General features: G+C 43.2%; 1 protein-coding gene across 7 annotated transcripts in view; it reads right to left on the bottom strand.

Moving 5' to 3' along the window:
• Nucleotides 1-20,332, bottom strand: part of LOC139260295 (ubiquitin thioesterase ZRANB1) — an 85,789-nt gene that overhangs the window by 39,062 nt on the left and 26,395 nt on the right. For 6 of the 7 annotated variants that reach the window (XM_070876727.1, XM_070876729.1, XM_070876728.1 and 3 more), the window contains exons 3-4: nucleotides 14,072-14,259; nucleotides 13,186-13,339 (exon numbers count right to left, since the gene is read on the bottom strand). In XM_070876727.1, the coding sequence (XP_070732828.1) occupies nucleotides 13,186-13,339; nucleotides 14,072-14,259 (342 nt within the window). Of the gene's footprint in view, nucleotides 1-13,185; nucleotides 13,340-13,963; nucleotides 14,021-14,071; nucleotides 14,260-20,332 lie in introns of all 7 variants that reach the window. The other variant, XM_070876734.1, reaches the window with a different exon arrangement.

Genomic DNA, 20,332 nt, shown 5'->3' with positions numbered 1-20,332 from the left:
AATGGGTAGAGGTCCAACCTACTCAACCTTTCCTCATAAGTCAACCCCCTCATCCCCAGAATCAACCTAATATGAACCTTCTCTGAAATGCATCCAAAGCAAGGATATCCTTTCGTAAATATGGAAACCAAAACTGCACGCAGTATTCCAGGTGTGGCCTCACCAATACCTTATATAGCTGTAGCAAGACGTCCCTGCTTTTATACTCCATCCCCTTTGCAATAAAGGCCAAGATACCATTAGCCTTCCTGATCACTTGCTGTACCTGCAGACTATCCTTTTGTGTTTCATGCACAAGTAGCATTTCCAAAGCCTTGACATCCTTCCTAAAGTGTTGTGCCCAAAACTGTACACAATACTCCAGCTGAGGCCTAACCAGTGATTTGTAAAGGTGGAGAATATCTTCCTGGTTTTTGTATGCCCCTGTTTATAAAGCCAAGCATCCCATGCACTTTCATAACCACCTTCAAAGATTTGTAAATATGCACCCCCGGTTCCTCTGCTCTTGCACCCACTCAAAATAGTACCATTTACATTTTATTGTCTCTCCCCGTTGTTTCTCCCAAAGTGCATCACTTCACACTTATCCACATTAAATTGCACCCGACAGATGTCTGCCCAATTCACCAGTCTGTCCATATCCTCCTGCAGTCTGCTACTATCCTGCTCACTAGTTATTACGGGCCCAAGTTTCAGGTGGAGTTGTTCCAATTTTCTTGGAGCAACTAGTTTAGTTTGGAGTATCTTAGGAATCGCAATTCTCGGCACTTAGTTTGCTCCAGTTCTAGTGAATTAGTTTAGGTTCATTTTAGTTCAGGTATTTTTTTCCCAAAAGGGGGTGTGTCCAGCCACTTAGGCCTGTTCTGTAAATTTTGGCAGCGAAAACTTAGTCCAAACTAACTTAGAATGGAGTAAGTGTCCACTTTTGTAAGTTCTGAAAAACCTTACCTAGATTTAAGTTTAGTGCAGACACAGCCAGAGACAGGGGGTGGGCAGCATTAAACACAAAGGACACATCAACATAACAGGGGGGGGGGGGGGGGGGGGGGGGGAAGTTAGAGGATTTTCCATAAAAACCTCAACATTAAAGAAGCAAAGTACATTAAAGCACCAAGCACTAAATGAAGCATAAAAAGTAATAAGCAACCAATCAATAAAAAATAAAAAATAGAAGTCCTACCTTTATTTGAAAGGTGTCTCTGTTAATGTGTGTGTGTGTGTGTGTGTGTGTGTGTGTGTGTGTGTGTGTGTGGAGGGGTGGCGGGAGATGAACGCGGGGGGGGGGGGGGGGGAAGATAGGAGGAGATCTGGACTGAGGCACCCCTGCTCTCTCCTCTGGCCCTTCGATCATTTCAAGTGCTCCCCAACCCACCCCTTGCCACGCTCCTCCCCCACCGATCAACTCCCCAGTGCCCCTTGCCACACTCCTCCATCCCTCCCCGGTACCCAAACACAGACTGGGGGAAAAACGCCCTGCTGAGCCATGGAGCACCTGCGCAACGCTGCCAGCACTCAGAAGAACGCTGATCCCTAGCCCCGACCCCTGCTGGCTGCGATCGGCTTGCTTCGCCCCAGGAAGACTCCGCTGTGCCACGTCACGCTCCAGGACGACTGGAGAATTCCCCGGTAAGATTTCAGCGCACTTTTCCCCCCCCCAGTCACTTAAATCACGGAGGTGCGCCATTTTCAGCAGCATCGGAAACTTGGGCCCTACATTGCTAAGTTTTGCTTCATCTGCAAATTTCAAAATTCTATTCCTATACCCATGCCCAGGTCATTTATATACAAGAAAAGCAATGGGGACCCCACTGCATACTTTTCTCCAGTCAGAAAAACATCCGGTCACCACTACTCTGCTTCCTATCCTTAGCCAATTACATACTCAAGTTACCACCGTCCCTCTAATTCCATGTGCTTCTATTTTCCAAATAAGGTACCTCATCAATCCTCTGTTACTTCATCAAACTACTCAGGTTATTCAGACACAATTTACCTTTAATAAGTCAGTGCTGGCTGTCCCTTATTAACCCATGAGTCAAGTGAGAATTAATTTTGTCCTTGACAATGGTCTCTAGATAGAATCTAAATTGAAGTAGTTGACGTTAGCTCTTACAGTACAAATGTTAATCTTTGTTAATACAATCAGACAGATTAAGAACTAATACATCAGCCAAGTCTAGTCAGTGCAACTGCACTAATAAAAATGGCAGTGCTGCCAGTGGGCATTTTAACTGCTAGAATATTTGCAGGACCTTTTTCATTAGGGTTTAATAAAAGTTACTGGAATGCTGTACCAAATATATTACAATAGTATAAAAGTTTAAATGCTGTAATTCCCAATTCATTTTCTTTAATTGAAAAATGCAGATGAAGGGCCAAACCTCAGTGCAGTATCAAAAGGATGAAGCAAAGAGGAGTTGGAGAGAAGGCGAGGTAAATCAGCTGGGAATTTGGGGGCACCTAGTTTAGGTTTTAAAGCTTAGAGGCTGCAATATTTGAGATTAGCACAATATACATATAGAATTTTCCCTCCTTCAAAGATTGCGGAGGACAAATTACTGTAGTTTCAGTATTTTTAAATTCTTTTCAAAGTTTTAAAAATCAGCCCTAAAACACTACTACAGGCATGATATTTATTTTCAAAATTATTCTAAGAGGGTATGGATAATGCAGTCAAAAAATTCTGCACAGGCACAATGGGCTCAATGGCCTCTTTGCTACAAAATTATAATTCAACTTAACTGGCAGGATTTAAAATGTTATATTGTACCTTCTAGTTATAGATCCCAAGTACATGCAAACTAGAAAGTTAATAAACTTTATTCCTGAGTGAGATTAATTAACTTGGATCTTTAAATGTGCAAGTGGATACCAGTCACTTCAGCAAAATGGGTTTACTTACTTGTGCCAAGTTCATGCATTTGCTTCTTTATTTAGCCATTCAACTTCACTGACTTAGCTCTAAAGACATTAATCCTCTTTTCATCTTGCTTAGAACATTAAATTAAGTTTTCGCAGCCAGCCAAAAGGACAAATGGTCACTACTGCTAGACCGTACATCTCGGAAGTGAATTTCAATTATATTTCTGGATAAGGTGAAACAACTTTAACAACCCTTACCTCAGCAAAATTGAGACTGTAGTAATATTGCTGTTTTGCATATTAGGTGACGATGCAACAGAATTTTTTAAACCACCTGAACAGAAAGCACTTAACTAAAGGAAATCTATGCAAACATGGAGCGGGGTTCCCTGTACAAGTAACATCAAGAAAGCTTTGACTGGCTTCAGTACACTTATGCAAACAGCTCAAAATGCAAGCCCCAAACATTATTTTACATACCTATTGTCATGTGACTTCATTAACTTCACTACCTCCTCAAATATATGGACGATTGCTTGGCCTCTCCCCAGCCACTGCAGTTTTACTTTTAAAGCCAACCAAAACAATGTCGAAAAGACCGAAAATTTGTAGAAATATATATTATACAGACAAGAATTCAGATGACGGAGGACTAATTTTTAGTCTATTTTATTGCATCACAGTCAAGCCTTCTCTGCATTGGATACTACCAATGTAATACAAAACCTGAGGCCATGTGAAGACTGTTGTTCCAGATGTAGAGATAAGATAGCAACTGAAACACATATTTTTACCAGCAAAAGAACAGCTAGTTCTGTGCCAGACACTGAACAGCAAATCTGCACATTTAGGGCCCCAAGTTTCCACAAGAAAAAAAAATGGGCGCACCTCCGAGCTGGACGCCCGTTTTTCGCGCCTAAAAAAATCCTCTGTATTCTCCACCTACCTGTAGGTCCTCTGGCCCTCGGCGCAGCCAGCACGAGCTATGGGGGGGCGGAGCCAGGTCCCTGCGCTGAAAACAGTGCCGGGACCTCTGCACATGCGCGCTACAGTGGGCACGCAAGTACAGTAGCTCCAAGCGCCGAACTGTGTGGGAGGGGCCCGAAGCACGCAGCCCCTAGCCCTGGCCGAATGGCCTCACTGGGGCTGCGTGAATAAGGCTCCTCCCACGGCCAGCTTCTGCTCCCGCCCCCGACCAGACCCGACACCCGCTCCCCGCCCTGCCTCCGGACCAGACCCGACACCAGCTCCCCCGCCAACCAGACCCGACACCCGCACCCCCCCCGCCCAGAGACCCGCTCCCCCCTCCCCCGACCCGCACTCCTGTTCCCGCTCCCCCCGACTGGACCCAACCCGACCCGCGCTCCCGCCCCCCCTCCCGCTCCCGGACTGGATCCGATCGACCTGACCTCCCCCTCTCTCCCTCCACCCCCCTCCTCTCTCCCTCCCTCCCTCCCTCCTCTCTCCCTCAGCAGCACGAACGGCTTTCTTCCCCCCCCACCCTCCCGCTCAGCGGCACGAACGGCTGCAGAATTCTCCCTGACTGAAGCACTTTCATACAGGTAGGAAGATGGTTTATTTAATCTTTTCTTGGCTGATAAATGTTTATTCAGGTTGGATTTATTTGTATAATATTTGTAGAAGTATAAATAAGGATTTATTGTAGAATTTAATGAGTTCCCTCTCCCTTTCCCCCTCCCCTCCCCCCCACCTCGTTCTGGACGCCTAATTTGTAACCTGCGCCTGATTTTTTAATGTGTAGAACAGGTTTTTTCAGTTCTACAAAAATCTTCACTGGCTCCATTTCTACTTTAGTTTGGAGTACGTTTTCACTGTGGAAACTTTGAAATCAGGAGTCAGTGGCCGGACACACCCCCTTTTGAAGAAAAGATTCTGTTCCAAAGTAGAACTGTTCCACCTGACTAGAACTGCAGAAAAAAAAATGTGGAGAATTGCGATTTCTAAGATAGTCCGTTCTCCACCAGTTGCGCCTAAAAATCAGGCGGAAACTTGGGCCCTTAAAGACAGAAAAGACCTAGAATGAGTAAGGCCACTTAGCCCCTTTCCTTCCAGACCACACATGCTCACTTCCATCATGGACTCAATCAAATTAGTCCCTGGAGGAAATGTACACCAAATTATTCCATTCCGTCTCCAGAAAAAAAAAAAGGTTAATTAAAATAAACTGCAGAATATCTAACCTGGGTTTCTAGATTATATCTTGCATTAGATATCCAGTTCAGTGGAATGAACATGTACACAGCTGGGTTAATGCCATGACACCAATTCCACATCCTTCATGTCTGAAGCAATAAATCTTCAAAACCAGTACCGTATCCCCAACAAGTTCATCAAGGACAACTACCGTATATACTCGCATATCATGCGACTTTTGAAGACCTAAATTGTAACCTAAATTTGGGGGGTAGCATGATACGCGAGGTACAAAATTTGCGGGTGTGAAGTGCTGGCCAAGATTAGGCTGTTAGGCAGACCGTATCCACGCTGAATCTCGGCAGGTATCTCCTGGGCTGGATTGCAGCCTCTATTGTCACTTGTACTGTATCTTTGCTGTGGTCTAGAGACCGCCACCCACAACTCCCTCTGAAGTTTGCTGCATTATTAGAGGCTTTAACAATCAAATCTCCATCTATCTCAGCCCATGCTTCTTTTACCCGCAAACACAGTAGAGGCAAATCCGGAGCCTTCATATTCCCTCCCTTCGCAAATGATTTCTCTCCTTCCATCATCCAGTGATTCCATTTCTTTCTTATATTGTCTTTAAATGGCTTATTAATGGATACGTCAAGTGGCTGAACGACGCTAGTCAAGCCAGCTGGAATGATTGCTATATCGGTGTTCGATTCGCGAACAGCTTTCACAACAGAATCCACTCGATGTTTCATGATTCGGTTGTTAAGGTCTGTATTCGATCGTTGTTATGGGTTAGGGTACTTGTTACGTGTTGGGTACTTGTTAAACTTGTTTGAAAGCCTAGCCTAGTGGCATCTGGTATCTCAAAAAAGTGACTCGCATGATACATGAGATATATGATAAAATCATGTTTTGGGGACGAAAATTTAGGGGTCGCATGATACGCGAGATCGTAGGATACACGAGTATATACGGTAATTATATGCAAAATAGATCTCCTGTGGCATTGCACATGCACGTTACCGGTATTGAACAAATGTTTTTGCTTTGTTCCTCATCCAGGTTTGGAAGTTATTCCTCAAGGGCTGTGTTTAGTTTGGGGGGCTAGAAATAGGAACTAGGACCATTAGATGAAGTTCAGCCTTTGAGACAAAGGATACACTGGTTCTACTGGTATATATGGACACATTAAGAAGCATTAAGAGGAAAGAATGCAAAAGGCAGGAGGCAACAGAGCAGAGTAGCACTGGGGTAAGTGTAAACCACAAGGTGATAGGAAGGGACAATATGTATGAATATAAAGGGGCTATAGGAGGGGTCAAAACTAAAAATCATGGTTTAAAAACTATTAAAACACTCTACCTAAACGCTGGCAGAATTCAAAATAAAGTAAATGAGTTGACGGCACAAATCATTACAAATGGGTATGATTTGGTGGCCATTACAGAAACGTGGTTGCAGGGTGGCCAAGACTGGGAATTAAACATACAGGAGTATCTGACAATTCGGAAAGATAGACAAGGAGGGAAAGGAGGTGGGGTAGCTCTGTTAATAAAGGATGATATCAGGGCAGTTGTGAGAGATGATATTGGCTCTAATGAACAAAATGTTGAATCATTGTGGGTGGAGATTAGAGATAGTAAGGGAAAAAGGTCACTGGTGGGCATAGTTTATAGGCCCCCAAATAATAACTTCATGGTGGGGCGGACAATAATCATCAAGGGAATAATGGAGGCATGTGAAAAAGGAACAGCAGTAATCATGGGGGATTTTAACCTACATATCGATTGGTCAAATCAAAACGCACGGGATAGCCTTGGGGAGGAATTCATAGAATGCATACGGGATTGTTTCTTAGAACAGTATGTTACTGAACCTACAAGGGAGCAAGCTATCTTAGATCTGGTCCTGTGTAATGAGACAGGAATAATAAACGATCTCCAAGTAAAAGATCCTCTCGGAATGAGTGATCACAGTATGGTTGAATTTGTAATACAGATTGAGGGTGAGGAAGTAGTGTCTCAAACGAGCTTAAACAAAAGGGGACTACAGTGAGACGAGGGCAGAGTTGGCTAAAGTAGACTGAGAACACAGACTAAACGGTGGCACAATTGAGGAACAGTGGAGGACTTTTAAGGAGCTCTTTCATCGTGCTCAACAAAAATATATTCGTGAAAAAGAAGGGCGGTAAGAGAAGGGATAACCAGCCGTGGATAACAAAGGAAATAAAGGAGTGTATCAAATTAAAAACCAATGCGTATAAGGTGGCCAAGGTTAGTGGGAAACTAGCAGATTGGGAAAATTTTAAACGACAGCAAAGAATGACTAAGAAAGCAATAAAGAAAGGAAAGATAGATTACAAAAGTAAACTTGTGCAAAACATAAAAAGATAGTAAAAGCTTATACAGATATATAAAATGGAAAAGAGTGACTAAAGTAAATGTTGGTCCCTTAGAAGATGAGAAGGGGGATTTAATAATGGGAAATGTGGAAATGGCTGAGACCTTAAACAATTATTTTGCTTCGGTCTTCATAGTGGAAGACACAAAAACCATGCCAAAAATTGCTGGTCACAGGAATGTGGGAAGGGAGGACCTTGAGACAATCATCATCACTAGGGGGGTAGTGCTGGACAGGCTAATGGGACTTAAGGTAGACAAGTCCCCTGGTCCTGATGAAATGCATCTCAGGGTATTAAAAGAGATGGCAGAAGTTATAGCAAATGCATTCGTTATAATCTACCAAAATTCTCTGGACTCTGGGGAGGTACCAGCGGATTGGAAAGCAGCTAATGTAACGCCTCTGTTTAAAAAAGGGGGCAGACAAAAGGCAGGTAACAATAGGTTGGTTAGTTTAACATCTGTAGTGGGGAAAATGCTTGAAGCTATCATTAAGGAAGAAATAGCAGGACATCGAGATAGGAATAGTGCAATCAAGCAGATGCAACATGGATTCATGAAGGGGAAATCATGTTTAACTAATTTACTGGAATTCTTTGATATAACGAGCATGGTGGATAGAGGTGTACTGATGGATGTGGTGTATTTAGATTTCCAAGAGGCATTCGATAAGGTGCCACACAAAAGGTTAGTGCAGAAGATAAAAGGTACGTGGAGTCGGAGGAAATGTATTAGCATGGATTGAGAATTGGCTGGCTAACAGAAAGCAGAGAGTTGGGATAAATGGGTCCTTTGCGGATTGGAAATCGGTGGTAAGTGGTGTGCCACAGGGATCGGTGCTGGGACCACAACTGTTTACAATATACATAGATGACCTGGAAGAGGGGACAGAGTGTAGTGTAACAAAATTTGCAGATGAGACAAAGATTAGTGGGAAAGCGGGTTGTGTAGAGGACACAGAGGCTCAAAGAGATTTAGATAGGTTAAGCGAATGGGCTAAGGTTTGGCAGATGGAATACAATGTCGGAAAATGTGAGGTCATCCACCTTGGGGAAAAAAAAAAACAGTAAAAGGGAATATTATTTGAATGGGGAGAAATTACAACATGCTGCAGTGCAGAGGGACCTGGGGGTCCTTGTGCATGAATCCCAAAAAGTTAGTTTGCAGGTGCAGCAGGTAATCAGGAAGGTGAATGGAATGTTGCGAGAGGGATGGAGTACAAAGGCAGGGAGGTCCTGCTGCAACTGTACAGGGTATTGGTGAGGCCGCACCTGGAGTACTGCATGCAGTTTTGGTCACCTTACTTAAGGAAGGATATACTAGCTTTGGAGGGGGTACAGAGACGATTCACTGGGCTGATTCCGGAGATGAGAGGGTTACCTTATGATGACAGATTGAGTAGACTGGGTCTGTACTCGGAGTTCAGGGGGATCTTATAGAAACATTTAAAATAATGAAAGGGATAGACAAGATAGAGGCAGAGAGGTTGTTTCCACTGATCCGGGAGACTAGAACTAGGGGGCAGCCTCAAAATACAGGGGAGCCAATTGAGAAGGAATTTCTTCTCCCAGAGGGTTGTGAATCTGTGGAACTCTCTGCCCAAGGAAGCAGTTTGAGGCTAGCTCATTGAATGTATTCAAATCACAGATAGAGAGATAGATTTTTAACCAATAAGGGAATAAAGGGTTATGGGGAGCAGGCGGGTCAGTGGAGCTGAGTCCACAGCCAGATGAGCCATGATCTTGATGAATGACGGAGCAGGCTCGAGGGGCTAGATGGCCTACTCCTGTTCCTAATTCTTATGTTCTTATGTTCTTATGTTATGTTCTTATGTTCTTTGGTGTCTTCTGAAAGGTCTTCATGTATCTATGTTTCTTGGTGAGATGGCTTGTATTGTACATATTGGCGTCTTTCAATAGTGACCGGAGGTTTTTTTTTGTTTTTATCTATTTGCGGTTTATGCTTTGGTTTGATTTTACATTCGATTTATTGGCAGCAACTATGATTTGCTTCACGTGTGAATACAGTTAAATAAATGTAATACTGGGGTTTGTGTTGTGTATTTTTTTGGATATGAATTCTAGGTGCATAATGTGCTTTTCTGCTTTGTGCTATGATTTCTTTTATTTTGATGTGAATTTTCTTGTGTATGTGGCTGTCTATTTATCCATGATATTTGATGGTGTCTCTGTGCTGTCTTTTTGAGGTATTGTGTGGCTGTGCTTCAATGCCATCCAATATATCGCCTTTTATGATTTCATATATTTTTGATGTTCGCTCTGTACCTATAAAGGTAGATCTCGAGAATGGCTGTGTGTGCGCGTGTGCATGTCAGAATGATTTTAAATGGCATCAAAAATATGTATTGCAGGCAGGTAATAATGGAGCAAAACAGGCTCACAAGCAGGTCTAGGAATTGAAGCTGGAAGGAGTTATGTAGGGACATTGGGATGGCAGAAAAATTTAAATATAAAAAATGTTGAGCTTTGTAGCTGGTGAAAAAAAATAGCAGCTGGAAGTAGATAACTGATGCCACAACATGACCAGTGGTGGGAAGAGTGAAAAGCAGCAGTACCAAATGTTACAAAAGTTTTAGTAAACTGTGAAATCAGCCCTGCGAGCACTTAGAAGGGAATTATAGTACGGTTTCTCAGGCTTCAGCAGTATTTTGAGCAAGAGTTCTAGGGCCCAGCGGGAAGTCTTCCAGGAAATTGGATTGTGAGGTTTAATAACAGTGGAGCAGGGCCTAGGATCACTGAGCACTGGGGAGAGATATCAAGGACTGGATGGTTCTGGGATCAGGGAGCACTGGGAATATGATCTACACTTTGCAAGCGCCCAGAGCGAGTCCTGGGAATGTGCGGAAGAGGGGAATGGAATCCAGCTGGATAAGGGAGGATATTTTGGAGCATTAGGAATGCAGAATTTGGTTGTATCAGGTTATGAAGATCTGATAGTATTGTGACGGACGAGCAGGGTGTAGCATCATTGTGGGGAAGTAAATTGTTCTTGACCCCTTCCAAACCATCAGGTCGCACTGTGTAGCTGCCCCATAACCTCTGAACTATCCACAACACCTCCTGTGCCTTCAAGTGCAGCACTACTTGCCCGATAGTCAACTAGTTCCTGTCTTTACATTCTTGCCTTAAAGTAATTAAGTATCCATTTTTTGTTTCTTAAATTAATGTATGGAAAAAAATCACAGGCTGGGGATGAAAAAAAAGGAGGGTGTGTAATTTCCTGATGTGTTCCTGGCATGCGAGTGCAAATAAGGGGAAAATTATCCTTGTAGTGCAGTCTGTCAAATTCTATGGTCTGTAATAAACACATTTCCGTAAGATAGAAAAATTACCTTAAAACACTAACCTTTTTAGTTTCCAAATTTTTAAATGCAAGAACAATTTTCTGAAACATCAAAAATGGTTCAGAAGGGATTGTATAATTGAATAAAGTGGTGAGTGATTTAATCAAAATCTATTCTTGATAAACAATTGATTTTCTTACTAAATAAACCACAATTATTTAGTGCTGCCTATCTGACCAGTTTATAACAGAAAACAGCATTTCTAACTAGATGTTAACATTTGACTGAAATGTAGCTTAAGAATTTAATCTTCAGTTCCTTTCAAACTCTTGAAGTATTACATAAAATAATGACGGAATGTATGACTTTAAAATGTGGGACTGAATCCTACCTGCATGACCTGCTCCAATTATTCCTGCCCTCTCCCCTCACTTCACTTGAAAATTACATTTGGTGTGTAATGCCATGGGCATCTACTATAATGTGAATTCAGTGAAGTGGGAATGGGAAAAGGACACGGATTTTACAAGATTACAGAGTTATTGAAAGGTCATTATCATGCACATTTCTCATCATCAACCTTCCCCAATGTCAGGAAAAGGACCATGAAGGCCAGTAATCACAGCTAAACTTGCCCAAAGCTATAATAGTTTATTATGGTAGCTTGTACCGCTAGATGTGTCGATTCAAGTTCATCTACTGGCAATGCAGGGGAAGGGAAAAAAAAACATTTTGGAGGCAGATCTCTAGTAGCAGCACAAATATTAATCAAGCAGTACCTCTGCCAACATGTGGTCAAGGTTGACTATGGCAGCAGCGTTCTAATACAAGTATGATTATAAATGTCACTTAACGTCAATACAGTTTATGGATCTCAGTCAGTCTCCAGTTCCTCACTGTGGCAATTATTCAATCTAGCCATATTCCATCCTCACCCAAACGTGTGTAGCAGTAGTAACAACTTTTATTTATATAGCACCTTTAAGGTAGCAAGACGTCCCAAGATGCTGGAGCGTCACTGAACAAAATTTGACAACGATCCACATGAGATATTGGGGCAGATGACTAAAAGCTTTGTCAAAGAGATAGGTTTTAAGTAGTGTCTTGAAGGAGGAATGAGCTGGAAAGGTAGAGAGGTTTAGGGAGGGAATTCAAAATCAGGGCCTTGGCAGCTAACTGTACAGCCACCAATGGTGCAGCAATACAAATCAGGAATGCTCAAGAGGCCAGAATTAAAAGAGCGCAGATATCTCGAGGGTTTGGGGCTGGAGCAGATTAGAAATAGGGAGGGGCGAGGCCATATAGAGATTTGAAAACAAGGATTTTTGAAATGTTGAATGAAAATGTTTAAATCTGAAATAGAGGCACTGCTTAACCGGGAGCCAATGTAGATCAGGGAGCAAGGGGTGATGGGTGAGCGGGACTTGGTGTGAGTTAGGACACAGCCAGCAGAGTTTTGGATGACCTCAAGTTTACAGAGGGTAGAATGTGGGAAGCTGGCCAGGAATGCGTTGCAATAATCAAGTCTAGAGGTAACAAAGTATGGATGAATGGGAAGGGAGTTCACTGGACAGTACAGCAGCAGGAACCCCCAGACAAGTTTCTCTCTACCTGGTCCAGGAGTGTTGAGTCGATCACTGACAGCCATCCCAGCTCAGATTAGCTAATTTATCAAAGACTGGGGGAATCAGACTTTTCTGTATGGCTGAACTACTAACAGAATAAAGTCACCAAGCCATCCAATATGTGTAGGATTATTTTGATAAAAATTTAAAACAAACCTTTATTTTTTTATAGCATTTATCACATCAAAACATCTCAAGCAACTTTCTGCAATGATGGCTTTGTTTTGAAATACACTGCTCTCATGAAAATAAATATAATAGCCAAGCTGTACCAGCAACATTACACAAGCAACCATGAAATGAATGACCAATTTGGGTTTGACACTGATTGAAAGACTTACAATTATATAGCGCCTTTCACAACTTCAGGACGTTCTGAAGCACATACTTTTGAAGTGTAGTCACTGATGTAATATGGAAAGATTTGGGTCACTCCTAATACTTCTTGTGGCTCAGATACATTTTTGTCTGATTATGTCTCTGAAGTGCTTTGGGATGTTTTTCTTCATTAAAGGCACTATATTAATGCAAGTTGCTGTTGTTGGACTTGCTAGATAAAAATCACTCTGAGTTAAAGCTCCCTGCTGCTGAGTGCTAATGGCTGGAGAGAAACGTAGTTGATCAGATAGTTGTCTCACCTATCTAGCACTATTTCGTGATATTGGTAAATATATTACATCTTGCCTCACGTGCAAACTCAATCACTTGTTCACAAATAAATACCTCTTCATAGTATCGATCCCATTCACTTTCCAATTCCAACTTTCTCTCTTTATTAAAAGGAGACATACATGACCGAATAGATCTAAATCCACCCATTGGAATGATATGGTTAGGGTACCTGCAGGTAATGTGAATGTCACCAGATCAGTGAGGAAGTAACAGGCAAAGTCTCCCTTTCGTTGATGGAGGGATGCAGCGATCTCACGGCGTATCTGTTCAGTAAGTTCTGGGCATACCATAGCAGGAATACACTTGGCAGCTTGTTGAGACACCTATAGTGAAAGAGGCAGAATAAAAGCACTTTATATTCACACAAAATATTTCAGAACGCAAACTGAATGTATTGATACACACATCCTAGAATTTCCAATGTAATATTGCCTTTTTTCTCATTGTTTAGACACAAATGTAGCCAGAGGTTAAATTTAACAATTTTAGTTCAGAGGCAAGAACACCACACTGTCATCCTCCTCAATTAGACTTTCACCTTCACCCCTTGCTCCCTGACCTACCCGCACTAAACTATTTTAAATCCTGAATAAATCGTATTAGTCCCAATGTAAGTATAGTTAATCACATTTTCTTGGCACAAAAAAAGACTCCGTAGATCCAAGGGAGAACAATCAAAACAAAATTTAAACTTTCAATGAAGTGACTTTGTTTTGGGTGGAGGAGGAAGACATGAAATATGCTTCAGGCTTGAGTTAGTAAGTACAAGTCAGGCATTATTGCTCACTGTATTCAAGATTCTGATGTCGAGCCCCATTGCAATAAATATTTCCCAATGCCTTTTAATGCTGTGTATATTAAGTGTAGCAACAAGTACAGAGACTGCCACTTTGAATTTTGACTAATACCCTCACTATATTTGAATTACAAAAATCTCTTGTACTTACTATATTAGGTTTAATCTCAAACTGCAAGGACTCATTTGACATCAACCCGTAGTTTTCCTAAACAGAAATTGGGGGGAAAAAAATAATAGAACTATTAGGCTAACTCACCTCAGTCAACAAAATTGCCAACATGTCCTGTCTCTGAAAACGGATAGCAAGGTGTACAAGGGTGTAACCTACATCAAAAGCTGAAGGACGATTCAACAGGCGGACTTCATCTGATACAAGCTGACGAGCAATGTCACTTCCAGATGACTTGTAAGCTTCTACTGCAGCCAGATCCCCTTCTACTACTCCTGCAGGACACAAAGCATGCTCGATTCAAGTTACCTGTTCCAATACTGCTACATACGACAAGAGTCGACATATCACAGGATCTGGAACCCGGGAGATGGCCAAGTGAATATTGCGAAGATTAGAAATCGATCAAAATATAAACACTTGCACCTGTTGGACAACCATTTTGACCTTTTGTAATTTTCTTTGGTACTTGCCTTAGTGAGACTTCAATAGCTTTTGCATTAAGTAAAATAGTTGTTTTAAAAGCAAAAAAGTGTAAAAATCAGTTTTAACAGGTGAAGTTCTGTTGAGAATACACAAGGATGCATATCAGATAGCAACTCTGCTGAGATATTGACAATAATTTATGAAACACTATAATGGTGAGGAATAGAAATTCTGTGACAATGAAAAATCTTGCAGCTTACCCATCACAGAAAATTAGAGGGAAGCTGAAGGCAAATACAGCTTTATCATGAGTGTCTATGGATGTGAAAGGTGCACTTTACATAAAATTTAAAATTCAAGCTATGATAGCTTGCTTTTCAAAGTTCTGCCGGCAGACATTAAGCATCAGCCAGCAAAAAAGGAATAGTTGAACTTTAACATTTTAATACAAATGCACTCAGTTGTAATACAGAATGAAATTAAGTAATAAAGCTAAGCATCAACCCAAGCAGCAACTCAACTATTTTTATTCTTTTCTGTTCCAGGGACCAAAAGGTTAATGCAAAGAGTTTGTCTTGTTCATTTTGCAATGCCAACAAGTAATCAGAACCTCTATTTAAAAAGGACCAAGTTTACCTTCTCTAACAACCCATCAGAATGAGAAAAATGCCTCGTATCAAATTTCAAAAGGCATTTGATAAACACTGGAGGAGACCTTTATTTTTTTTAAAAAAGAACAAGTTCATACAGAATTGATAGTTATTAACAGTAATTGTTCGTTAGGTCACTGTGACTAACTAAGCCACGAGGAGAGTACAATGCATCATACATATTAAATCAAAGATGGGTTGTGAAGAGTGGAGAAATGAAGAAAGAAAAAAAGCCAAGAAAAGGGAAAGTGGAAGAGAAAAACAGCAGATCCCAGGCCAGACTGATCATAGATTGGAAGGTAAACAACAGGTGGCGATGAAAACAGTACCTCAGACATACTAGAACCAGACACCAGAACAGATAGATACTGGGGGCCAAGAAAGGATGCAAGACTGCAAGGTGTACATGCATGAACACTAGAAGCAACATAAATATTAGAAACATAGGGCTGAAGTTTCGGGTCGCGCCTAGAACGGCACAGCCCCGACCTGGACGCCAGTTTCTCGCGCCTGAAAGTGCGTCAAAAAAATACCTGCAGATTCTCCTGCTCCCTGCAGGTCCTTTGGAGCTTGGCGCGGCGTGGGCGGAGCAAGAGAGTCGCGCCGATTCTATAAGTGGTGGGGGGCGGGGCTAATTTCAATGAGACGTCGTGCCAGCAGCCTTGCGCGTGCACGTTGGAGCACGCGCAGTAGCGCATAAACATCGGCACTCGGCCATTTTTAAAAGGGACTTGAAAAAGTGTTGATTTGTCTCGTGGACCCCTGGAAAGGCTTGGGATTTAATGTTGGTGGTTTTTGTGTGCTTTGTTTTTCTCCATGTACGACTCACTATCAGTACAGCACAAGCTGGGCCCGCACGCGAGGAAGAGGGCAAGTCCTGAAAATGCATCGTGGCCCTTCAAATCAACCTGCTGCCTGGCCTGCTAAGTGAGAGAGTACTCATGCCACCCATCCTGCCCCCTCCCTGCTGTTAAACATTTGACTGTTCTGATGTATTTTGCAGAACATGATGACGATGATGATGATGTTGCTGCTGCCAACCCTGAGGATCCTGAAGATACAGAACAAGAACCAGTACAACCAGATGCAGACAATCCAGACTGGATGATGGCAGCGATGACTGAAATGTCTGCAGGGGGAGCTTCCAAATTAATGTTTATGAGCCCCCATCAAGGGGCATCAGAGTTTCAACACCTAGCATAGGTTTTGGTTCCACCTTCCATGATTTTGATTCCGATGTTGCGGGTCCCAGTGGCGCTGCTGGTGTAATGCAGCAGTTGGCAGCCAGTGCCTCACCGTCCGAGCCTGCGCTTCCCACTCGCATAGGTTCTGGTTCCACCTTCCATGGTTTTGATTCCCACGTTGTGGGTCCCAGTGCTGCTGGTGATATCATGGAGCAGTTTATACCCATTCACCCACCATCCCAGCCCGCGCCTCGCTCTCTCGTACTGTCGTCCCACCATCCGTGCCTCCCAGAGTAGTGGTGCCACGAGGCAGACCCAGGCAGAGAAGGAGATTGGAGACACGCTCTCCTGAGATGCAGCGTGCAACAGATGCGGCTCAGGTTGTGGCATTGGGTATGGAGACCATGAGCTTACCCGATCACTCATCGGTGGCATCATTGCAGTGGGTGAAGAGATGACGGTCCTGACGGGAGAAATAGCAGTAATGACACAGGAACTTAGGGAGGGAATGTCCGAGGGAGTGCAATTGACGGCACAGGCCGTCAGGAAGGGCCTGGGTGAGGTAGCTGCTGCAATAAGGGCACACAGCCCGGCCAATCAAATTATACCACCATGAAGAAGTGAACATTCACAGATTATGGATGAGACATGGTTGCAGCCTTTCTTTGCTGCTTTTGTTCTTGTTCTTGATGTGGCTGTAGTAGCGTTTTTCAAATTGAAATTGTTCTTAAAGTTTTGTAACTTTACAACTTAAGTGATTTGGGTTTTTAAGTGATCTTAGTGTAAATGCTCTCACATTTTGTATCTTATTTAATTTTGCACCTAAAAAGTGATCCTGAAGTTTAAGTGCTCGAGAGTGTAAGATTTTTCAAATTGAGATTGTTTTGTAAGTTTTGTAACTTTACAAGTTTATAAGTGATCTTAAAGTCTGTGATTTTCAAGAGTCATATTAAAAAGTAAAGTTTGATAGAACAAATATTTTATTAGTAACGTTAACTTTTCAATAAAATATTTTTTCATTAAAACTGATTCATCTTCCATTAACACAACACAATGTAGGAAGAACTGCAAAGAATAAACAAGTCCATGCGCAACAGAGGTCGCAGAGCCCTCAGGCATCAGTAATTGAAGCGTTCATGGATGAGCTGCTGGTGCAAGGCTCAAGCAATCGTTAAAAGGAGCACAATGGATGGCCCTCCTCCGACCTCATGCTCCGGCATCAGTTACTTGCATGCTTTCCTCATCGTCATCATCCACATCCTGCTCTTCCGTAATACTATCATGCACTGGACCCTCATGTGGGTCTTCTGGTTCCACTACTCCTGCTGCCTCATGATGGCTAACTTATGGAGCATGCAGCACACAACAGTGAAGTGACCGACAATCTGAGGAGAGTATTGCAATTGGCCTCCGGAATGGTCCAGGCATCGGAATCGCTGTTTCAATGTGCCAATGGTCCTCTCAATGATGCTGTGCGTCGCAATGTGCGCCATGTTGAATTGATGGTCAGCTTCTGTCTGTGTCATGCGTAGGGGCGTCATGAGCCAGGTGGTCAGGCCGTACCCTTTGTCTCAGTAGCCAGCTCTGCCCTTCTGGCTGCTGCTCAAACAGGTCAGATATAAAACTGTTGTGTAGGATGAATGCATCATGGGTGCTGCCAGGGTATCTCGCATCGACTGACATGATGCGCTGCACATTGATGGAGTGGAAACCTTTCCTATTCCGGTACTGCTCAGAATCCTCCACAGGTGCTCGCAAGGCTCTGTGGGTACAATCAATGCAGCCCTGTACCTTTGGGAAGCCGGCAATCCTGAAGAAGCCCACAGCCCTCTCATGGATCGCTTGTGCAGTCATTGGGAAATTGATGGTCATTCCTTCGCGCATACAGTGCAGCCGTGACCTGGTAAATGCAGGCATGTATTGCACGTTGAGAGATGGCGCCCACATCTCCAGTTGTAGCCTGAAACAATCCCGAGGCATAGAAAGAAAGTGCAGCTGTTACCTTCATGAACAGACAAGGCAGTTGGCATTCTGCTTCTGGGCTGCAAATCTGCTCTCAGCATATCACAGATCTCAGCAACAACTTCTCTGCAGAAACGCAGCCTTTTGACACAATCAGCCTCGCTCATGTCCAAGTAAGAGCGCCTGGCTCGATATTGTCGACGTGGGTACGCTCTCCTGCCCATCAACCTGCGGGCTATGACGTTCCTGGTGCGGTGAGCTCTAATCAATTCTCTATGCAGTGAATTGATGGCAAACCAATGCATAATCCATGGTGTTGACAAGCAGCACCCATTCTGCAAATTTAAGTTCAAAAATGTCTATCTGGCTGCCTCTCCCTGTCCCTGGCCTAATGGTCTCAGTCCCCTTTGCAGCTCGAAGGCTGCTTGCTGTTTCTTTGGCTGCCGTCGAGCCACTGACACCGCCCCCGTCTTCTAGATGGAAGGAAGGCCTGCCTGAAGCACCACAGCTCGAAGGCTGCTGCTGCTTCACACAGGTAGGGACATTGAATATTTTATCTTTGCTTTGTTTATAATTTTTTATTCAGGATGGCTCTTTATTTGTATAAGTAAAACTGTTGAATGCTTGTAGAATTTAATTACTTCCTTTCACCCCCCCCACCTCCCCCTGATTTGTAAAGCGTAGGCAAGGTTTTTCTGAGCATACAAAAATCTGCACTTACTCCATTCTAAGTTAGTTTGGAGTAAGTTTTCACTGCCTAAACTTTCAAAACAGGTGTAAGTGGCTGGACACACCCCCTTTTGAAAAAAAATTTGTTCCAAAGTGAAACTGTTCTAACTGACTAGAACTGGAGCAAACTAAATGCAGAGAATTGCAATTTCTAAGATACTCCATTCTAAACCAGTTGCTCCAAAAAAAACAGGAGCAACTCAGGCCGAAACTTGACCCCATAGTATTTCCACTAACGAACAATATACAAGGAAAGAAAACATTCAGCAAAGGAGGTGGTATAACCCATGTGTTTCAGGGACATCTGGGGAGGTTAAAGAAGTTAATCCAGAGATGGGAAGTTACGCTGGTTAAACATTTTTAATGAGACCCCAAATTAAGATTAGGAAAATGATACAGATCAAGTCAGGAAAATAGCTTGCTCAATGAAGAGATAAAAAAAAAGGAATGCAAAACAGGGAGGTTATTTTAATATGGGGCTTCAATCAAGCAAATATAAATTCTCAAACCCAAGTGCATTGGACCCAGAGTTGGTGGATATAATGGCTTGCCACCCGTGCACGCCTCCGAACCAAAAGAACACTAGGTACTCACCGTTTTCCCTGGAGCTCTGTGGTCCTGGGCCTGCAGGCGTACGCCTGTGCAAAGGCCCACACATCCCAGGGGAGCATGTGGTTCGCAAGCGTCCCTAGGATCACATGGGCAGACCAACCAATGACAAAGGAGGATTCCTATTATGCTTATAAGGATTCCATTTACACACGGAATCCCCTGAAGCATGATAGAAATCATCGAATAAATAAAATTTCACAACACTGAAATAAAAATGATCACAGGTTCAAAATTAATTAATATACGCTTCATTAAAACATTTGAATGTAATTTTTTGACATAAATTTACCCAAACTAATTTTAAATGCAAGTGAATATATACATCACATGTCGACTTGGTACTACGTTACTCTGATAACCTGCAGGAAATAGAAGTCATGGCACCTTTAGGTTGTCCCTATACCCAATGATTAAGGTTGATATGATCTAGGATTCAGAAATACACAGGACCAAGAGCCACGAAGTAAAGGAACTGTCTGATAGGGATTTGGGGGAAAAGAAAGGAGAGAGAGAAGGGCGGGGGGGGTAGGAGGAGAGAGAGAGAGAGAAGGGCGGGGGGGCGGGGGGGGTAGGAGGAGAGGAGAGGAGAGAGAGAAGGGCGGGGGGGGGGGGGTAGGAGGAGAGAGAGAGAGAAGGGCGGGGGGGGGGGGGAAGAGAGAAGGGCGGGGTGGGGGGGGGGGGGAAGAGAGAGAAGGGCGGGGGGAGGGGAGGGGAGGGGTGGGAGCGGGGGGGGGTAGAAAAGGGCGGGGGGGAGAGGCGGGGGGGAGAAAAGGGCGGGGGATGAG

The sequence above is a fragment of the Pristiophorus japonicus genome, chromosome 3, assembly GCF_044704955.1.
Source record: "Pristiophorus japonicus isolate sPriJap1 chromosome 3, sPriJap1.hap1, whole genome shotgun sequence".
Taxonomy (NCBI): Eukaryota; Metazoa; Chordata; class Chondrichthyes; family Pristiophoridae; genus Pristiophorus; species Pristiophorus japonicus.
This window is presented reverse-complemented; position numbering and strand designations above follow the sequence as displayed.